The sequence below is a fragment of the Otolemur garnettii genome, unplaced genomic scaffold, assembly GCF_000181295.1.
Source record: "Otolemur garnettii isolate 467f Iridium unplaced genomic scaffold, OtoGar3 scaffold00295, whole genome shotgun sequence".
NCBI classification, from domain to species: domain Eukaryota; kingdom Metazoa; phylum Chordata; class Mammalia; order Primates; family Galagidae; genus Otolemur; species Otolemur garnettii.
In genome coordinates this window covers 523042-540482 of record NW_003852690.1, presented here as the reverse complement: position 1 = coordinate 540482, position 17441 = coordinate 523042, and the positions used below count along the sequence as shown (strand labels likewise).

At 40.0% G+C, this 17441-nt stretch overlaps 1 protein-coding gene across 3 annotated transcripts in view; it reads left to right on the top strand.

Moving 5' to 3' along the window:
- The window catches only part of PHKA1 (phosphorylase kinase regulatory subunit alpha 1), a 404208-nt gene that overhangs the window by 276154 nt on the left and 110613 nt on the right, over positions 1-17441 (top strand). For all 3 annotated transcript variants that reach the window (XM_003803354.3, XM_003803353.3, XM_012813746.2), the window contains one exon: positions 16538-16694. In XM_003803354.3, the coding sequence (XP_003803402.1) occupies positions 16538-16694 (157 nt within the window). The remainder of the gene's footprint in view (positions 1-16537; positions 16695-17441) is intronic.

Here is a 17441-nt window from a genome sequence, read left to right as displayed (position 1 = left end):
TCCATTCTCTTGAGGAAGGCTTGCAATACTACAAATTTCCCTCTTAGGACTGCCTTTGCAGTATCCCAGAGGTTCTGATAACTCATGTCTTCATTATCATTTTGTTCTAAAAATTTGGTAATTTCCTTCTTGATCTCGTCTCTGACCCATCTATTATTCATCATGAGGTTATTTAGCTTCCAGGTTTTTGTATGAGACTGCAGATTCCTGTTATTACTGAGTTCAACTTTTATTCCATGATGGTCTGAGAATATGCATGGAATAATTTCTATTGTTTTTAATTTACTAAGGTTAGACTTAGAACCTAAGATGTGATTGATTTTGGAGTATGTTCCATGGACTGATGAGAAAAAATGTGTATTTAGTTTTGTTAGGATGAAATTTTCTGTAGATGTCTATTAGGTCCAAAAGTTGAATAGCTAAATTTAAATTTAAATTTCTTTGCTAAGCTTCTTATTGGAGGATCTATCCAACACTGCCAAAGGAGTGTTAAAATCTCCAAGTATGATGGATCTGGGAGTGATCAGGTTGCTCATGCCTGTTATAGTATCTCTTATAAATTGAGGATCATTCTGGTTGGGTGCATAGATATTGATAACTGAGTTCTCATATTGAGTATTGCCCTTAACAAATATAAAGTGACCACCTTTATCCTTGGTTAGTTTTGTTGGTTTAAAACCAATTGTATCTGCAAATAATATTGCAATACCTGCTTTTTTCTGCTTTCCATTAGCCTGGAATATAGATGACCATCCCTTCACCCTGAATCTATATTTGTCTTTTAAGGTAAGATGAAATTCTTGTATACAACAGATGTCTGGTCTAAGTTTCTGTATCCAATTAGCCAATCTGTGCCTCTTTAAAGGACAATTTAAGCCATTCACATTGATTGAAATTATTATAAGCCTGGTGAAATATTGGGCATCAAGTTGCTTGAAAGTCCAGTAGACATTTTTGATCCTTTTGCCATTGTGGAAGTTGGAATTTGATCACAAGTTTCTAAGTGTGTTTACTTTTGTGGTGGAGGATTGCACTGGTCATTATGGAGGACAGGTTTGAGAATTTCCTGCAGAGCTAGTTTTGTTATGGCAGATTTCTTCAACATGTGAATGTCGTTAAATACTTCAACGACATTTAATTTCTCCATCATAGATGAAACTCAGTTTAGCTGGATACAGGATCCTAGCCTGAAAGTTATTTTATTTTAGGAGATTAAAAGTCAATGACCATCCTCCTCTAGCCTGAAAGTTTTCAGCAGAGAGATCTGCAGTTATTCTTATACTCTTCCCCTTTTAGGTTACGGTTTTCTTACGTCTAACTGCTTTCAGAATTTTCTCTTTCATATTAACTTTAGTGAAGTTAATTATGGTGTGACTGGGGGATGTCTTGTTCAGGTTGAGTCATGCTGGGGTTCTGAAACTAACTGCTATCTGACTTTCAGAATCTTTTGGCATGTCTGGAATGTTCTCTTCCATAATTTCATGAAGAAGAGCCTCTGTGTTTGTGAAGCAACTTTTTCACCTTCAGGGATTCCTATATGGCGAATATTAGTTTTCTTCGAATTATGCCAGAGATCTCTGAGAGAAAGAACTGTTATTGCTCTCCATTTAATTTCATCCTTGAACTCTTAGGCTTGTTCAAAAGTTTTGTCTTCAATGTCAGAGATCCTTTCTTCTGCCTGTTCCACTCTGTTACCGAGGGAGTCTTCCATATTTTTCAGATCTTTGAGAGCTATGAACTCTTGTGTCAAAGTTTCGAAATCTTTGACCATTTTATCTTTGAAATTGTTGAATTCTTGAGACATCTTTTGAATAATTTCTTGAAGTTCTAGTTCCCTCCTTTCTTCTATTCTGTTAATCTTATTTGCTATCCAAATTCTGAACTCGATTTCTGACATCTCAGCCATCTGTTTATGGGTGGGATCTTCAGATGCATCTGCCACATCCTTCCTTGGGGGAGTTGATCTACTCTGGTTATTCATATTACTGGAGTTTTTCCACTGATTCCACCCCATGCTGAATTTACACCATTTGGCTAGGTGAGCAGGTAAGAAGAAGTTGGGTTGGGTTCTCTGGGAGTAATGTTTTACTAGCCCCTTTGGGCAAAGGCTGGGACTGGTGTCTGTACCTTTTCCCCTAGAGCTTTGTCAAGGATGCGTATAGTGCTACAGTCTGAGAGACTGGGGGTCTGCTTGTTGTGGTGGGGCTAAGTGTCTCTATCTTGTTTTCGGCTGATCTCTATTCTATCCTGGAAAATCAATTACTCTGAGTTAAAGTCTCAGCTGTGGAGAAATATCAGCGATTAAGTTACCCCACCCCTCACAGGCGACAGTTGGGAAAGGAAAACCACACCTTCCCACAGCCACACCCCCAGGGTACCACTTTGGAAAGTTCTCAGGTGATTGTCCTAGTTCAAGAAATCTACATCAAGTGTCCCAGTCAGCACTGGGCTCAAGTGGGGGAGTTCAAAAGGTCTCTGGCAACTAGACAGCAGGGGTCTTCTGGAAGCTCAGATATGACTCACTCCGGTGCTCTGTGGGGTCAGAAGGACCTACCTAGCAAATAAATTAGTCTGGGCAAGTTGATGCCTCCTTCCCCACCTTGTACCTTTGTCACACCCAATCACTGGAAACCCCACAGGGCTGTGACCCAGTTGTCCAATAAGCGAGTGTGTCAGGTCTTTGTGTCTGCCAGAGTCAAAGTAGAGTCAATGCCACCTCCACTCTGTTACTGCACTTTGTCACCAGACAGCAAAGGGAGCTGAAGCTTGTCTGTCTCAGGCACTTAATGACAGCTGGAGAATGTTCCACCCGAAGTCAATCTAGGCCTGAGAAAATCCAGACAGCAACAGAGATTCTCCCTCAACCACCAGTTAATTTGCCCAGTTCAAGAGATCCAAACCTATTGACCTGATTCGTACCCCCTCTCTAGCTGGAAAGCTCACTAGGTCTACAGGAACTAGATAGTAAGAATCTACTGGTAGCTCAAGTGTGGCTCAATCTGATGCTCTGAGGAGTCAGAAAGGCCCATTCATTAGACAGTTTGGAGTAATGAGGTTGATTTCCCTTTCCCCTTGCTCGCCCTTCACCACCAGACTCTGGTAACCCCAGTCTCTGGTAACCCCACCACCAGTCTCTCTTAACCTGGACTCTGTGGCCCAGTCCTGTCCAATAAGCAAGTGTGTCAGGACTTTGTGCCTGCCTGACCCCAAGTAAAGTCAATGCCTCCTCCACTCGGTGACCACTCTTTGTTGCCAGCCAGCAGAGGGAGCTGAAGCCTGTCTGCCTCTGGCACTCAATGGCAGCTGGAGAATAGTCCACCTGGGCTCAATCTAAACCTGGAATTTTTTTTCTTGAAGTCGTAGCTTGCCTCAGTGGAGAAGACATGCATTTATCCATCTCTTCTCTCAGCTCGCCTCTCCTCCTTCAGCTTCATTGGGTTCTTTCTGGCAGTTATCTCTCCCCCTGAACTGGAGTTTATGTTGAAAACTAGCTCCAGTCAGCCCTCATCCCCTCTTCCTCCTTATTCTCATTGAATGTGAAAATTGGAGTTAGGGAAAATAGCCAATCCGAGGATTTAGCAAAGTACAAAACACATTGAAACCAAGCAAACAATTAAACAGACAAAAATGCTACCAGACACACAAGCACACAGATGCACAGACACAAGTAAACAAAGAGACAAAAAAACAAAACAAACAAAAAAAAGCCCACAATAATGGCAATCATTAAATGATAAAAAAAACAAAAAAAAAGAAGAGAAAAAAAGCAAAAAATAAACAAAAACAAAACTATTAGTCTGATGTAAGCACTCTCAGCAACCATAAGAACAGGAAAGGAAGAGAGAAGAAGAAAGGAAGAATAGTATTATTAATAGAAATAAAAAATAAAGAGACTTAACAGTAATGCCTACAAAAAAGGATAAAGAATAAAGGGGGGGCACCACCAAGAAAAATATTATTGTTATGTATATATACAAACATACCACTATACATATAAGGTGGGGATCAACTTTAGTGGGAATATGTTTATGTTGCAATATACTTTCTAGACAGTAGGTGGTACTGTGAGTGGTTCCCAGGCTAAAACAAAATAAAACAAACACAAAAAATAACAACAACAACAAAAGGAATCTTTGCTGGTAGTTTGCACAAATTCTCCCTACAACATTTCCCATAAAGTGTGGGGTGTCCTGAATCAGCTTCAGATGCAGGATGACTGGCTACAGGTGAGATTGAGCTCTCCACGTTCCTGGAAGAGTTGCTATTGAGACGACATTTTTGAAATTTTACAATATATCTGGTTCCTGGATGGCTGCCGAGCCTTGGCTGTCCTTTTCCAGGTGGCACTCCTATCTGTCCTCCAAACTCAGCACAGGAATCCACACTTTACCAGTTTTACCACTCAACTCCTAGTTTCCCCTCAAACTGGAAATTGTTATGTTCCATGGGAAAGGGGCTGGTTGCTGCTTGAGGCAGCCGCTTTAGCACCACAGCACAGAGTTTTCAGTCCGTTTCTGTGAGGGAGGGGCTGGTTACCTCTGATTCCCACGGATTCCGCACCACACACAAAAGACTTTTCAGAGTCTGTAGCTGAGGGGTTATTGCCCCTGTTGCTCGCAGCTTCATTGCAGCACCACAAAGACTTCTAAAATTACAAAATGAATCTGTTTTCTAAGCAGAATCCTTTTCCCTCAAATTTCTGTCCAGTTGCCTGGACCCATGTGCTCCAAACAGGGTCCAAACGGCTCCCCTTTCTGGTTGCCAAATTCTGCTCGGGAGTCCACACCTCACCACACTCTCTGCAAAACACCCATACTCCTCATGAAGTGAGTATAGAAGTCTTTCATGGGGGAGGGATTGGTTTCTGCCATCTCAGGCCACTGGCCACAGCTGGCGCTGCTTTAGTTGCAGAGCCGAGTTTTTTCTGGCAGATACAGCGGTTCTGGGTTACATTTCCAATCCAGCAATTCACCTCTTTACTGCAAACCCTGCATTGCTTGTCTATGCCAGCACTCCATGCAGGGAAAAATCCAGCTCCTCCACTCTCACCTGAAATGACAAGGAGAGTTGACCCAGCAATGGGTCAACCCCCTCCGCCATCTTGAACCACTTCTCTCCATAAATTTTGAAGCTAAGTTTAATAGGAAACAGGATTCTGGGCTTAAAATTATTTTGTTTAAGGATGTTGAAGGTGGATGACCATACTCTTCTGGCTTGGAAAATTTTAGTTGAAATGTCTGCTGTCATCCTAATGGCTCTGCCCTTGTAGGTCAATTGGCACTTGTTCCTAGCTGCTTGCAGAATTTTCTCCTTTATCTTGACTTTTGACAGGTTCATTACAATGTGTCTTGGAGAGGCTCTATTCAAATCAAGATGACTTGGGGTTCGATATCCATCTCAAAGGACTGTGTCAGGATCTTTAGAACAACTTGGGAAATTTTCATTAATTATACTCTACAGTAGGGCTTGCATACCTTTGATACAATCTTCTTTCCCTTCAGGGATTCCTATTATCTGTATGTTTGAATGCTACATGGCTTCTCATAGTTCTCTAAGTGCCTGCTCTGCTGTCTCTTCTTTTCTGACACTGTAACTACCTGTGTTAATTCAAAGAATTTATCTTCTAACTCTGATGTTCTTTCATGTCCTTCTAATCTATTTTTGATACTTTCTACTGCTTCTTTACATTCCCTGATTGCCTCCTTAATTTCTTTGAGCTCATCCATATTTTTCTATATTCCACATATCTCTCATCTGACTTTTCTTATGGTTAATTTACTTTTTTTAATTAAATCATAGTTGTGCACATTAATGCTATCATGGTGTACAGTGTGCTATTTCCATATACAATTTGAAATATTCTTATCCAATTGGCCAACATAGCCTTCATGTCATTCTCATAGTTGTTGTGTTAAGACATTTATATTCCACATTTAGAAAGATTCACATGTACACTTATAGGATATATCATAGGTGTAATCCCAACAATCCACCTCCCTTTGCCCATCCTCCCCCCTCCCACCCCTCCCTCTCCCTTTTCCCCATATTCTTGGGGTAAAATTGAGTTATAGCTTTCCTATGATAGCTAACTATTAGTTTCATGGTAGGGTTGAATACATTGGATACTTTTTCTTCCATTCTTGAGATACTTTGCTAAGAAGAATACTTTCCAGCTCCATCCATGTAAACATGAAGGAAGAAAAGTCTCCATCTTTCTTTATGGCTGCATAGTATTCCATGGAGTACATATACCACAATTTATTGATCTATTCATGGGTCGATGGGCACTTGGGCTTCTTCCATGTCCTAGCAATTGTGAATTGGGCTACAATGAACATTCTGGTATAAATATCTGTATTGTTGTGTGATTTTTCGTCTTCACAATATATACCTAGTAGAGGAATTGTAGGATCAAATGACAGGTCTATTTTTAGTTCTCTAAGTGTTCTCCAGATGACTTTCCAAAAGGGACGTATTAGTTTGCAGTCCTATCAGCAGTGTAGAAGTGTCCCCTTTTCACCACAACCCCACCAGCAAATGTGATTTTGGAATTTTGTGATATGAGCTAATCTTACTGGTGTTAGATGAAATCTCAAAGTAGTTTTGATTTGCTTTTCTCTGATGATTAATGATGGTGAGTATTTTCTCATATGTCTGTAGGCCATGCGTCTGTCTTCTTCAGTGAAGTTTCTCTTCAAGTCCCTTGCCCACCCTGAGATGTGATCACTTGTTCTCTTCTTGCTAATACGTTTGAGTTCGTTTGTGGATTCTGGTTATTAAGCGTTTGTCAGAAACATAACCAGAAATAATTTGTCTCACTTTGAGGGCTGTCTGCTTGCTTTTCTTACTGTGTTCTTGGCTGTGCAGAAGCTTTTTAGTTTGAGGAGGTCCCAGTAGTGTATTTTTGATGTTGCTTCAATTGCCCAGGGGATCCTCCTCATAAAATATTCACCCAGGCCAATTTCTTCAAGAGTTTTCCTTATACTTTCCTCTAGTGTTTTTACAGTTTCATGACTTAAGCTTAAATATTTAATCCAGTGAAAGTCTATCTTAGTGGTAACAGGTGTGGGTCCAGTTTCAGTCTTCTGCAGGTCACCAGCCAGTTCATCCAGCACCATTTGTTAAATAGGGAGTCTTTTCCCCACTCAATGTTTTTAATTGGCTTGTCAAAGATCAGGTAATGGTAGATAGCTGGATTCATTACTTGGCTCTCTATTCTGTTCCATACATCTACCTCTCTGTTTTTGTGCCAGTACCATGCTGTTTTGATCACTATGGATTTATAGTATAGTCTGATGTCTGCTAGTGTGATTCCTCCTGCTTTGTTTTTGTTTCTGAGTAATATCTTGGCTATTCGAGTTTTTTTCTGATTCCATAATTATTTTTCTGAGATCTTTAAAGTATGTCAATGGAACTTTAATAGGAATTGCATTAAAATTATATATTGCTTTAGGTAGTATAGACATTTTAACAATGTTAATTTTTCCCAGCCATGAGCATAGTATGTTTTTCCATTTTTTTTCTCTTTTTTTCTCTCTTTTTTTTTCCTTTTTTTTTATTGAATGGTAACTATGTACATTACTGCAATTCTGGGGTATAGTGTGGGGTTTTCACACACAATCTGAAACACTTTTATACTTTTATATGTTTTTCCATTTGTTAACATTTTCAACTATTTCTTTTCTTAGAGTTTCATAGTTCTCTTTATAGAGATCTTTCACATCCTTTGTTAGGTAAACTCCCAAACATTTCATCTTCTTTGGTACTACTGTGAATGGAAAAGAATTCTTGACTATTTTTTCAGCTTGACTGTTGTTGGTATATATAAAGAGTACTGACTTATGGGTGTTAATTTTGTAACCTGAGATGCTGCTGTATTCCTTGATCACTTCTAAGAGTTTTGTTGTAGAGTCCCTGATATTTTCCAGGCGTACAATCATGTCATCTGTGATGAGTGAAAGTTTGATCTCTTCTGATCCTATGTGAATACCCTTGATTGCCTTTTCTTCCCTAATTGCAATGGCTAAAACTTCCATTACAGTGTTAAAGAGCAATGGAGACAATGGGCAACCTTGCATGGTTCCTGATCTGAGTGAAAATGATTTCAATTTAATTCCATTCAATACGATATTGGCTGTGCTAAGAAGCCAAGCTTCTTGCTGTAGATGGCCTCTATAATTTGAGGAAAGTTCCTTCTATGCCAATTCTCTTAAGTGTTCTGATCATGAATGGATGCTAGATATTATCAAAAGCTTTTTCTGCATCAATTGAGAGGATCATATGGTCTTTTGTTTTTTAATTTGTTTATGTGGTGGATAACATTTATTGATTTACATATGTTAAACCAGCCTTAAAATCCTGGGATAAAACCCACTTGGTCGTGGTGTCTAATTTCTTTGATGCATTGCTGGATTCTGTTTTTTAGGATCTTGTTGAATATTTTCTCATCTATATTCATTAGTGATACTGGTCTATAATTTTCTTTTCCTGGTTTTGAGATCAAGGTGATGTTTGCTTCATAGAATGTGTTGGGTGGTATTCCATCTTTTTCTATATTTTGGAAAAGGTTGAGTAATATAGGTACTAGTTCCTCTTTAAAGGTTTGGTAGAATTCTGACATGAAGCCATCTGGTCGCGGGCTTTTCTTTTTAGGGAGATTTTGTATAGTTGATGTTATTTCAGAGCTTGATATAGGCCTGTTCTACATTTCCACTTGGTTCTGACTAAGTCTTGGAAGGTGGCATGCTTCCAAGTATTGGTCGATTTCCTTTAGATTTTCATATTACTAAGATTAAAATTTCTTGTAGTATTCATGAAGGATTTCTTGAATTTCTGAGGGGTCTGTTGTAATTTTGTCTTTACCACTTCTTATTGATGAAATTAGAGATTTAACTCTTTTTTTTTCTTGGTTAGGTTAGCCAAGGGCTTATCTATTTTATTGACCTTCTCAACAAACCAACTTTTTGATTTGTTAATCTGTTCTATAATCCTTTTATTTTCAATTTCATTTAATTCTCCTCTGATTTTGGTCATTTCTTTTCTTCTGCTGGGTTTTGGATTGAAGTGTTCTTCCTTTTCCGGTTGCTTGAGATGTCCCATTAAGTTGTTAACTTCCTCTCTTTCCGTTTTTTTGAGGTAGGCTTGCATTGCGATAAATTGCCCTCTTAGGAGTGCCTTTGCAGTACCCCAGAGGTTCTGATAACTTGTCTCTTCATTATCATTTTGTTCCAAAAATTTGGTAATTTCTTTCTCGATCTCGTGTCTGACCCAACTATCATTGAGCATAAGGTTATTTAGCTTCTACGTTTTTGTTTGGGTTGCAGATTCCTGTTACTGCTGAGTTCAACTTGTATTCCATGGTGGTCTAAGAAGATGCAAGGGATAATTTCTATTTTTTTAAATTTGCTGAGGTTAGACTTGTGACCTAAGATGTGGTCTATTTTGGAGTATGTTCCATGGGCTGATGAGTAAAATGTGTATTCAGTTTTGTTAGGGTGAAATGTTCTATAGATGTCCATTAAATCCAAATGCTGAATGGTTAAGTTTAAATCCAAAATTTCTTTGCTAAGCTTCTTGTTGGAGGATCTATCCAGCACTGCCAAAGGAGTTTTAAAATCTCCAACTATGATGGAGCTGGGAGTAGTCAGGCTGCTCATGTCTGTTAGAGTATTTCTTATAAATTCAGATGCATTCTGGTTGGGTGCAAACATTGATAATTGAAATCTCATCATATTGAGTATTACCCTTAACAAATATAAAGTATCCATCCTAATCCTTGCTCACTCTTGTTGGTTTAAAGCCTATTGCATCTGCGAATAAAATTGCAACACCTGCTTTGTTCTGCTTTCCTTTAGCCTGGAATATAGATGACCATCTCTTCACCCTGAGTTTATGCTTGTCTTTCAAAGTAAGGTGAGATTCTTGTATATAACAGATATCTGGCCTGAGTTTATGTATCCATTCAGCCATCCTGTGCCTCTTTAGAGGGCAATTTCAGCCATTCACATTGATTGAGAATATTGATAAGCCTGGTATACTTTTGGGTATCAAGTTTTTTGAAAGTCCAGTGGACATCTTTAGCCCTTTTACCACTGTGGAAATTGGAATTTGATCAAAATTTGCTGGTGGGTTTATTTCTGTGGTGGAGGATTGTGCTGATCATTATGGAGGATAGGTCTTAGAATATCGTGGAGGGCTGGTTTAGTTCTGGCAAATTTCTTTAACACGTGAATATCATTAAAGTATTTAATTTCTACATCATAAATGAAACTCAGTTTAGTTGGATACAGGATTCTGGGTTGAAAGTTATTTTGTATTGGGAGATTAAAGGTCAATGACCACCCTCTTCTAGCCTGATAAGTTTCAGCAGAGAGATCTGCAGTCATTCTAATATTCTTCCCCTTGTAGGTTAAGGTTTTCTTGTGTCTAGCTGCTTTCAGAATTTTCTCTTTCATGTTAACTTTGGTGAAGTTGATTATGATATACCTGGGAATGACTTGTTCAAGTTGACTCATGTTGGGATTCTGAAGCTGTCTGCTATCTGATTTGCATGTCTGGAAAGTTCTCTTTCATGATTTCATGAAGAAGCACCTCTGTGTTTTGTGAAGTAACTTCATCGCCTTCAGGGATTCCTATAAAGCGAATATTAGTTTTCTTCGAATTATCCCAGAGCTCTCTGAGCAAGTGATCTGTTTTTACTCTCCATTTGTCTTGATCTTTGAGTGTCTGGTCATGTTCAAAATCTTTTTCTTCAGTGTCAGAGATACTTTCTTCCGCCTGGTCCATTCTCTGAATGAGGGCTTCAACCGTACTTTTCAGATCTTTGAGGGCTACAACCTCTTGCTTCAGTATATCATAATCTTTGATCATTTTAGCTTTCAAATCATTGAATTCTTGAGACAGCGTTTGAATAATTTGAAATTCTAGTTCCTTCCTTTCCTCCATTCTGTTCATCTTATTCACTATCCTGATTCTGAACTCGATTTCTGACATCTCAGCCATTTGTTTATGGAATGATCTTCAATTGCATCTGCACCATCCTTCCTTGGGGGGGGGGTTGATCTACTCTGGTTTTTCTGGTTACCAGAGTTTTAGCACTGATTCCACCCCTTGCTGAATTTCCACCTTTCGAAGATCATCCCTAAAACAATTCTGCCAGCAGCTTCTTCTGGTTGTCTAGGTAGACAGGGCGTGTCTTCCTGGAAAAGATTCAGGAATGTAAGGCTTATTGTTCCCACTGCTGCAGCTCTTGCTCTTCACCTTGGGGTATCACTGCTCCAGTGTGGTTCCCTCTCAACTGACCATCCTCTCACAGTTCTCAGACCTGGCCTGGAATGCTGGAGCCCCCTAGGAACCAGGGGAGTAACCTGCAGGCAGCTGTGCAGGAGATGTGCTGGATGGATGGATCAGTCTTCAGTGTGTGCCACTGGGGATCCCCCAAGTTGCAGAGACAGCAACAGGCAGGCAGCCATGCAGGGTACACACTGGCTCAGTGGATCAGTCCTCTGTGCAGCCACCAGGGAACCCCTGGAGCATAGGGGGCAACCAGCAGGCAGGCGGGCATGGGACGGGAAAGCTGGCAGGATCAGTCCTGAGTGTGCCAGGCGGTGAGTCCCCAGGAAGCAGGGACTTCTGACCTGGCAGGCAGGCAAGTGTGGGACGCACAGGCCCACGGGATTCAGTCCTGGGCATACGGTGGTGCTGGTGGCAGCGATTCCCAAGGGGCGGGGACTGGGGACACAGCAGGCAGGTGGGCACGGGATGTGCTGGCCTGTGGGATTCAGTCCTGTCTGTGCAGTGGGGCTGGGACTGTGGACCTGGTAGGCAAGCAGGCAGGCACGGGATGTGCCAGCCCACGGGATTCAGTCCTGGGCATGTGGCAACGGCTCCTGGGGGGCAGGAACCATGGACCTGGCAGGCAAGGTGGGCAGGTATGAGACGCACTGGCACGCAGGATTCTATCCTGGCCACACAGTGGCAAGGGCCATGGTTCCCGTGAGGCGGGACCGTGGGCCTGGCAGGGAGCGTGGGGAATGTGCTTACCCATGGGATTCAGTCCTGGGCACAGGGCAGCAGTGGCAGCAGGCTCCCTGGGAAGCCGGGACTATGACTTGGCACAGAACGCACTGTCTGGCGGAATCAGTCTGCGCCAAGCACAAAGCCGTTGTGTTTCAAGCAGTTCTCCCAGTGCAGGACTTGGACAGGGGTTGGTCCCCCAAGGGTAGAGGGATGCTGCTCTTGGGTGTTCTCTCACTGTCTCTGCAGGCAAGGGGGGAAGGGTGGACTGGAAACTCAAAATGGCAGTGTGAATGCAAGTTCCACTTTTCTGCCTTGGAGAGGGTGTTTGGGATCTCAGCAGGGTCCCTCCAGGGGAGTAGACCCCACTGTCTGTAGCTCTCACTCTTGAGGTGAGATAATAGATCCTCAGTTTATCTATCACCTGTAGGAGACTTAGAGGAGCAGTTGAAGAGAAGACAAAGGAAAAGCACAATTTTCTTGGGGGAGGAGATGGATACTTTTCTTTTGGGGTGTATTATGTCCCTGTAGATTGCTTTCTAGGAGTCCCCGCTTGCCTCAGCAGAGGTGACTTGCCAATATCGCTCTTCTCTCTCAGCTGGGCTCCCAATCGTCGACTTTGTTGGGTGTTTTCTGGACTTTATCCTTCCCTCTGGATGGGAGCTTCTGTCAGAGGCTGGTACTCATTGGCCATCTTGCCCCTCCCTCTCTCATCTGACTTTTGATTCTGTCTTTCCATTTTCTCATCCAAACCCTTTTCTTAAAAGATGTCTTAATCATCCATATTTTAAATTCCCTTTCTGTCTAATCCATTACTTCTTTATAGGAGTAGTCTTCTGTCAAATTTGCCTTGTATTTCCTTGGAAGAGTTGCTTTATCTTGGTTCTTCATGGTGCTGAATTTTTCTTTTGGTTCTTCCTCATGTGTGCTTTCTTCTTGTTCAATTCCCTGTGCACCTTTTTCCTTCTCACTTCCTGCTTTGCATCAGGTTACCTTGTCTAAGAGTTTAGGTGAGGAAGAGGCCTCTAAGTATGGTGTCAGAAGGCAGAAGAGTATTGGAGAGAGGATGAATAAGCAGGAGAAAAGGGGAAAAAAGGAGGAAAATAAGAAGGAAAGAGTAATGGAAATGAAACAGAAAGGAGAAAAGAAAAGAAAAGGGGGGAAAGGGGGAACAACAGAAGAAAATTGAAGAACAGGAGATTAGGAGGACAAGAAGGAGAGATGAGAGTGATAGAAGAAATGTTACTGTTTAGCAGGGTTTTAAGGCCATACTTATAGCTCAAGGGTTTTGAGGAGCTGGGCTCAGTGGCTACTGCTAAATCAGGGACTCCTTTATCAGCCTGAACATAGCCAAACTCCTCCTCTGCCAAAATTAAGAACAGAAGAAAAAGAGCAGACACAAAAAACAAGAAGGAAAACTTGAGTACAGATTAAAAAAAAGAAAGAAAGAAAAATAGAAAAGTTCAGCGGCATGATCTTCCTAGTACTTTCTTCCTGGGGCCAATGAAAGAACATTCTCCAGGCCTCCTTGAGCCTAACTGCTGCTGCAGTCTACCTGCCAGATCACAGCTGTGTTACACCCATCCTCAACAAAGAAAGGGTGGGAAAAGAAGAATGGAAAAAAAATAAACAAAAATTGAGAAAAGGGGGGAAAGGAACAAATATTAAAATAAGAATAGACAAAGGAAATTAAATGTACTGTTGAATCAAATAAAGGATAAGGAGGGAAGAGGAATAAAGAAAGAATGAAGAAAGACAACAAACTGATGCAGAACCACATTATGTGGGAGAGATGAGAAGAGTAGAAGAGTCTCTATCAACTGAGAGAATGCCGAGGAATGAAATAGGGAGAGAGAATTAATCAAGCTAAAATACTGCAACCAAAATAAATACAGGATCCCTTGCTCTTGTTGAATGTGAAAATGGAATTTAGGACAAGAACTAACCAAACAAGTTAGCAAAAAATAAAACACATTGAAACAAGACTTAAAAAAAAATAATAAAAAGCTCAAATAGCCTGATGTAAGCAATCTCAGAAACCAATAGAGAAAAGATAAAAGAGAAAAACTTAGAGAAAAGAAAATAGAAAAATAGAAGGCAACAGCAACAACAAAAATTTATTTATTTATATATATATAAACATATATGAGTAGGGATCTGACTTTATTAGAAGTATATTTATGTTGCAATATACGTGCTGGACACCAGGTGGCGCAGTGAATTTAGAGGCTGAAGAACACAGCTGATAACCTCTCTCTGGTTCCTAGGCTTAGACCTGTTTCCCAACTAAATTGTTCCTGGTGATGGCCGTTAACCTGCTCAGCACTCAGACCCCGCTGATCTGGGATTCCACCACAACTCTCAAAAAGTCTTCAGAGGCAGGTCTCACAGATTCCCCTTACAACAGGTTCCAGTGGAGTGTGGGAGTCCCTGGGCCTGTCAGGAGTGTAGGACCACTACCCACAAGTGGAACTCAGACTGCTGTGCCTTGAGCCCCCAGTAAGAGGCCCACACTCAGCCTTCTAGTGACCTTTATGAAAATGTTGGCTCCGTCCCGAACTTTGTCTGTATTGATGTCACCTGCCACCCAACAATGGTAGGACCATTCCAGACAGCATCCCAATCTGGCTGCCAAATTCCACTCTGTAGTCCACACCTCTCCAATCTTTCCACTCAACCCCTAGTTTCCCCTAATAACCAAAAACTGCAAATGGCTTCCTCTGGGACCTTGGTGGGGAGGCTGGCCACCACAAACTCTGCCACCAGGAGGGGCTTGCAGAAACTTGCCCTTTGTGGTGGATCTCCACAGCTCTGGCTTGCACTCCAACTCCAGCAGTCCACTGCCTCATTGCACACCCCAAACTACCACTCCACACCAATATTCCACACAAGACAGGAGCTAGTCCTCTTCCTCTCCCCTGACATTCCAGGAGAGCTCCCCCTACTGCTTTTTATCCATCAACACCAAATCTTTCCATCCCTCCAACTGGAGGCAACCACTAATCTACTTTCTGTTTCTATAGATTTGCTTATTTGGGAACATTTTAAATAAATGAAGTTCTGCAATATACAGTCCTTTGTGACAGGCTTTTTTCATTTAGCATAATATTTTCAAGGTTCATCCATATTAGCATGTATCAGTACTTCATTTTTTTCATTGACAAATATTATTGCTTATATGGCTATACCACATTTTTATTTATTATTACATTTGAGTTGTTTTCACTTTTTGGCCTTTGTGAATAATATTGATGTAAATATTCATATACAAATACAAGTTAATATAGACATATGTTCTTATTCCTCTTGTATATATAACTAGGAGTAGAAATGTTGAATCATAGGGTAACTCTAACTATTTTGTGTAAGAACTTCCAGGGTTTTTCCCAACATTTTTAATATTAATATAAATTTCCAAATAACCCTCCAGAGGGACTGTCCCAATTTTCACTCCAACCCATAACATATTAACCGTTTCTGTTTTCCCTAAGCTTCATCACTGTTATCAAATTTGGAGACTTTTGACAACCTGGTAAATCAAAAATGTTATCTTGATATAGTGCTAACTTAAATTTTTCATATCATGAGGGACAATGCATATATATATGTATGTATGTATGTATTGTAAGTAACTTTTCTTATGTTTAAAGCTCATCAGTATTTGTTTTGCTAGGTTTTCTTTTGTTGTTTTTTTGCTTTCTTATTTATTTGTTGGACTTTTCTCTATATAAGGGAAAATAGGCCTATGAGTTGCAAATATTTTCCCAGTGTGTAATTTGTCCTTTACCTACAATGTTTTTTGCAATGAGAATATTTTTTGTTGTTTATGTGCACAAATATATTAGCCTTTTATGGCTTCTGGTATATGTTTCATAATATAAAAGTTTTGCCTTGAAAGTTATAAAATAGTTCTCCCATATCTTTCCTAGTATCATTACATTTAGAACTTTGACATATCTGGAATTATGTATATAGTATGAGGCATGGATTCAACTTTTTTTCCAGATGGCTACTTGATTATCTTAACATCATTTAATTAATAATATACCTTTATCATATATTAAATTCCCAATTTCATACAACTTTATATATCTTTTATGGCATTTCATAGTTAACTTGTGGTATAATTTCTACAACACTATTTCACATATATGTAATCTTAAAAATAAACATGCAGGTTTTTATTTCTTAATTAGTTCACAAAGCATAGCATATTTTCTAAACTTTCAGTAAATTAAATCTTTATCTTTAATGTAAGCTATATTGAACCCCATGAAGAGGGTAAAATAATACATTTTGTCAAAGTACAGCTGAAACTAAGACTTATTCTTTTCTAGGCATTTGGTTTTCGAGGCTGACCATTAACCATAGTTTTACGAGGACTGTTAGTAAATCACGTTAGATTCTTAATCAGGGAGATCTGTGAAAAACAGGTATATCCATTATACCACATAACACTAAAACAAAAGATTGTTGATGGTGGCTTTACTTGTAATTAATGTAGTCTTGTCTAAAATTCCAGAGGACCTGACTGGGACACTGATTTGTATGATGAAGGGGGTGCTACAGTCAGAGTGCTTCTTACTGAACTATATGGCAAAGTCGGAGAAATTCGTCACTGGGGGCTCATCCGATACATCTCTGGGATCCTAAGGAAGAAAGTAGAAGCACTGGATGAGGTACTATAAATTCTACTTAAACTTTTGCCAAACCTAAATGGGGATGCTTTTAAACATTGGTTTCTGTAATTGTTCATTAAAGCATTTAGGTTGTTGTCTTTACTATAATCATTTGGGTTGTTGTCTTTACTATATACAGTTTCTGATATTCAGTTGACTTTTTGTTTGTGAATGACAAATATACATTTATAAACCATAAGAATTATAGGCTTATTAGAGGTATTATAAACCATAAGAATTCTAGATCTTAAGAATAAATTTACAGGGCAGCACCTGTGGCTAAGTGGGCAGGGCGCTGGCCCCATATACTGAGGGTGGTAGGTTCAAACCTGGCCCTGGCCAAACTGCAACAAAAAAAATAGCTAGGCATTGTGGCAGGCACCTGTAGTCCTAGCTACTTGGGAGGCTGAAGCAAGGGAATCACCTAAGCCCAAGAGTTGGAGGTTGCTGTGAGCTGTGTGATGCCAAGGCACTCTACCTTGGGTGACAAAGTGAAACCCTGTCTCCACAAAAAAAAAAAAAAAAAAAAGAATTTACACTAGGCTAAAAATTCCTATCTCCTAGAAAGGGGAATGATTGTACACTATTGGTAAGACTGTAAATAAGCACAACTATTATGGAAAGAATTTCCTCAAGAAATTAAAAATAGAAGTACCATATGATTCCACTACTGGATATATACCCTAAAAAATTTCCTCAAGAAATTAAAAATAGAACTACCATATGATTCCACTACTGGATATATAC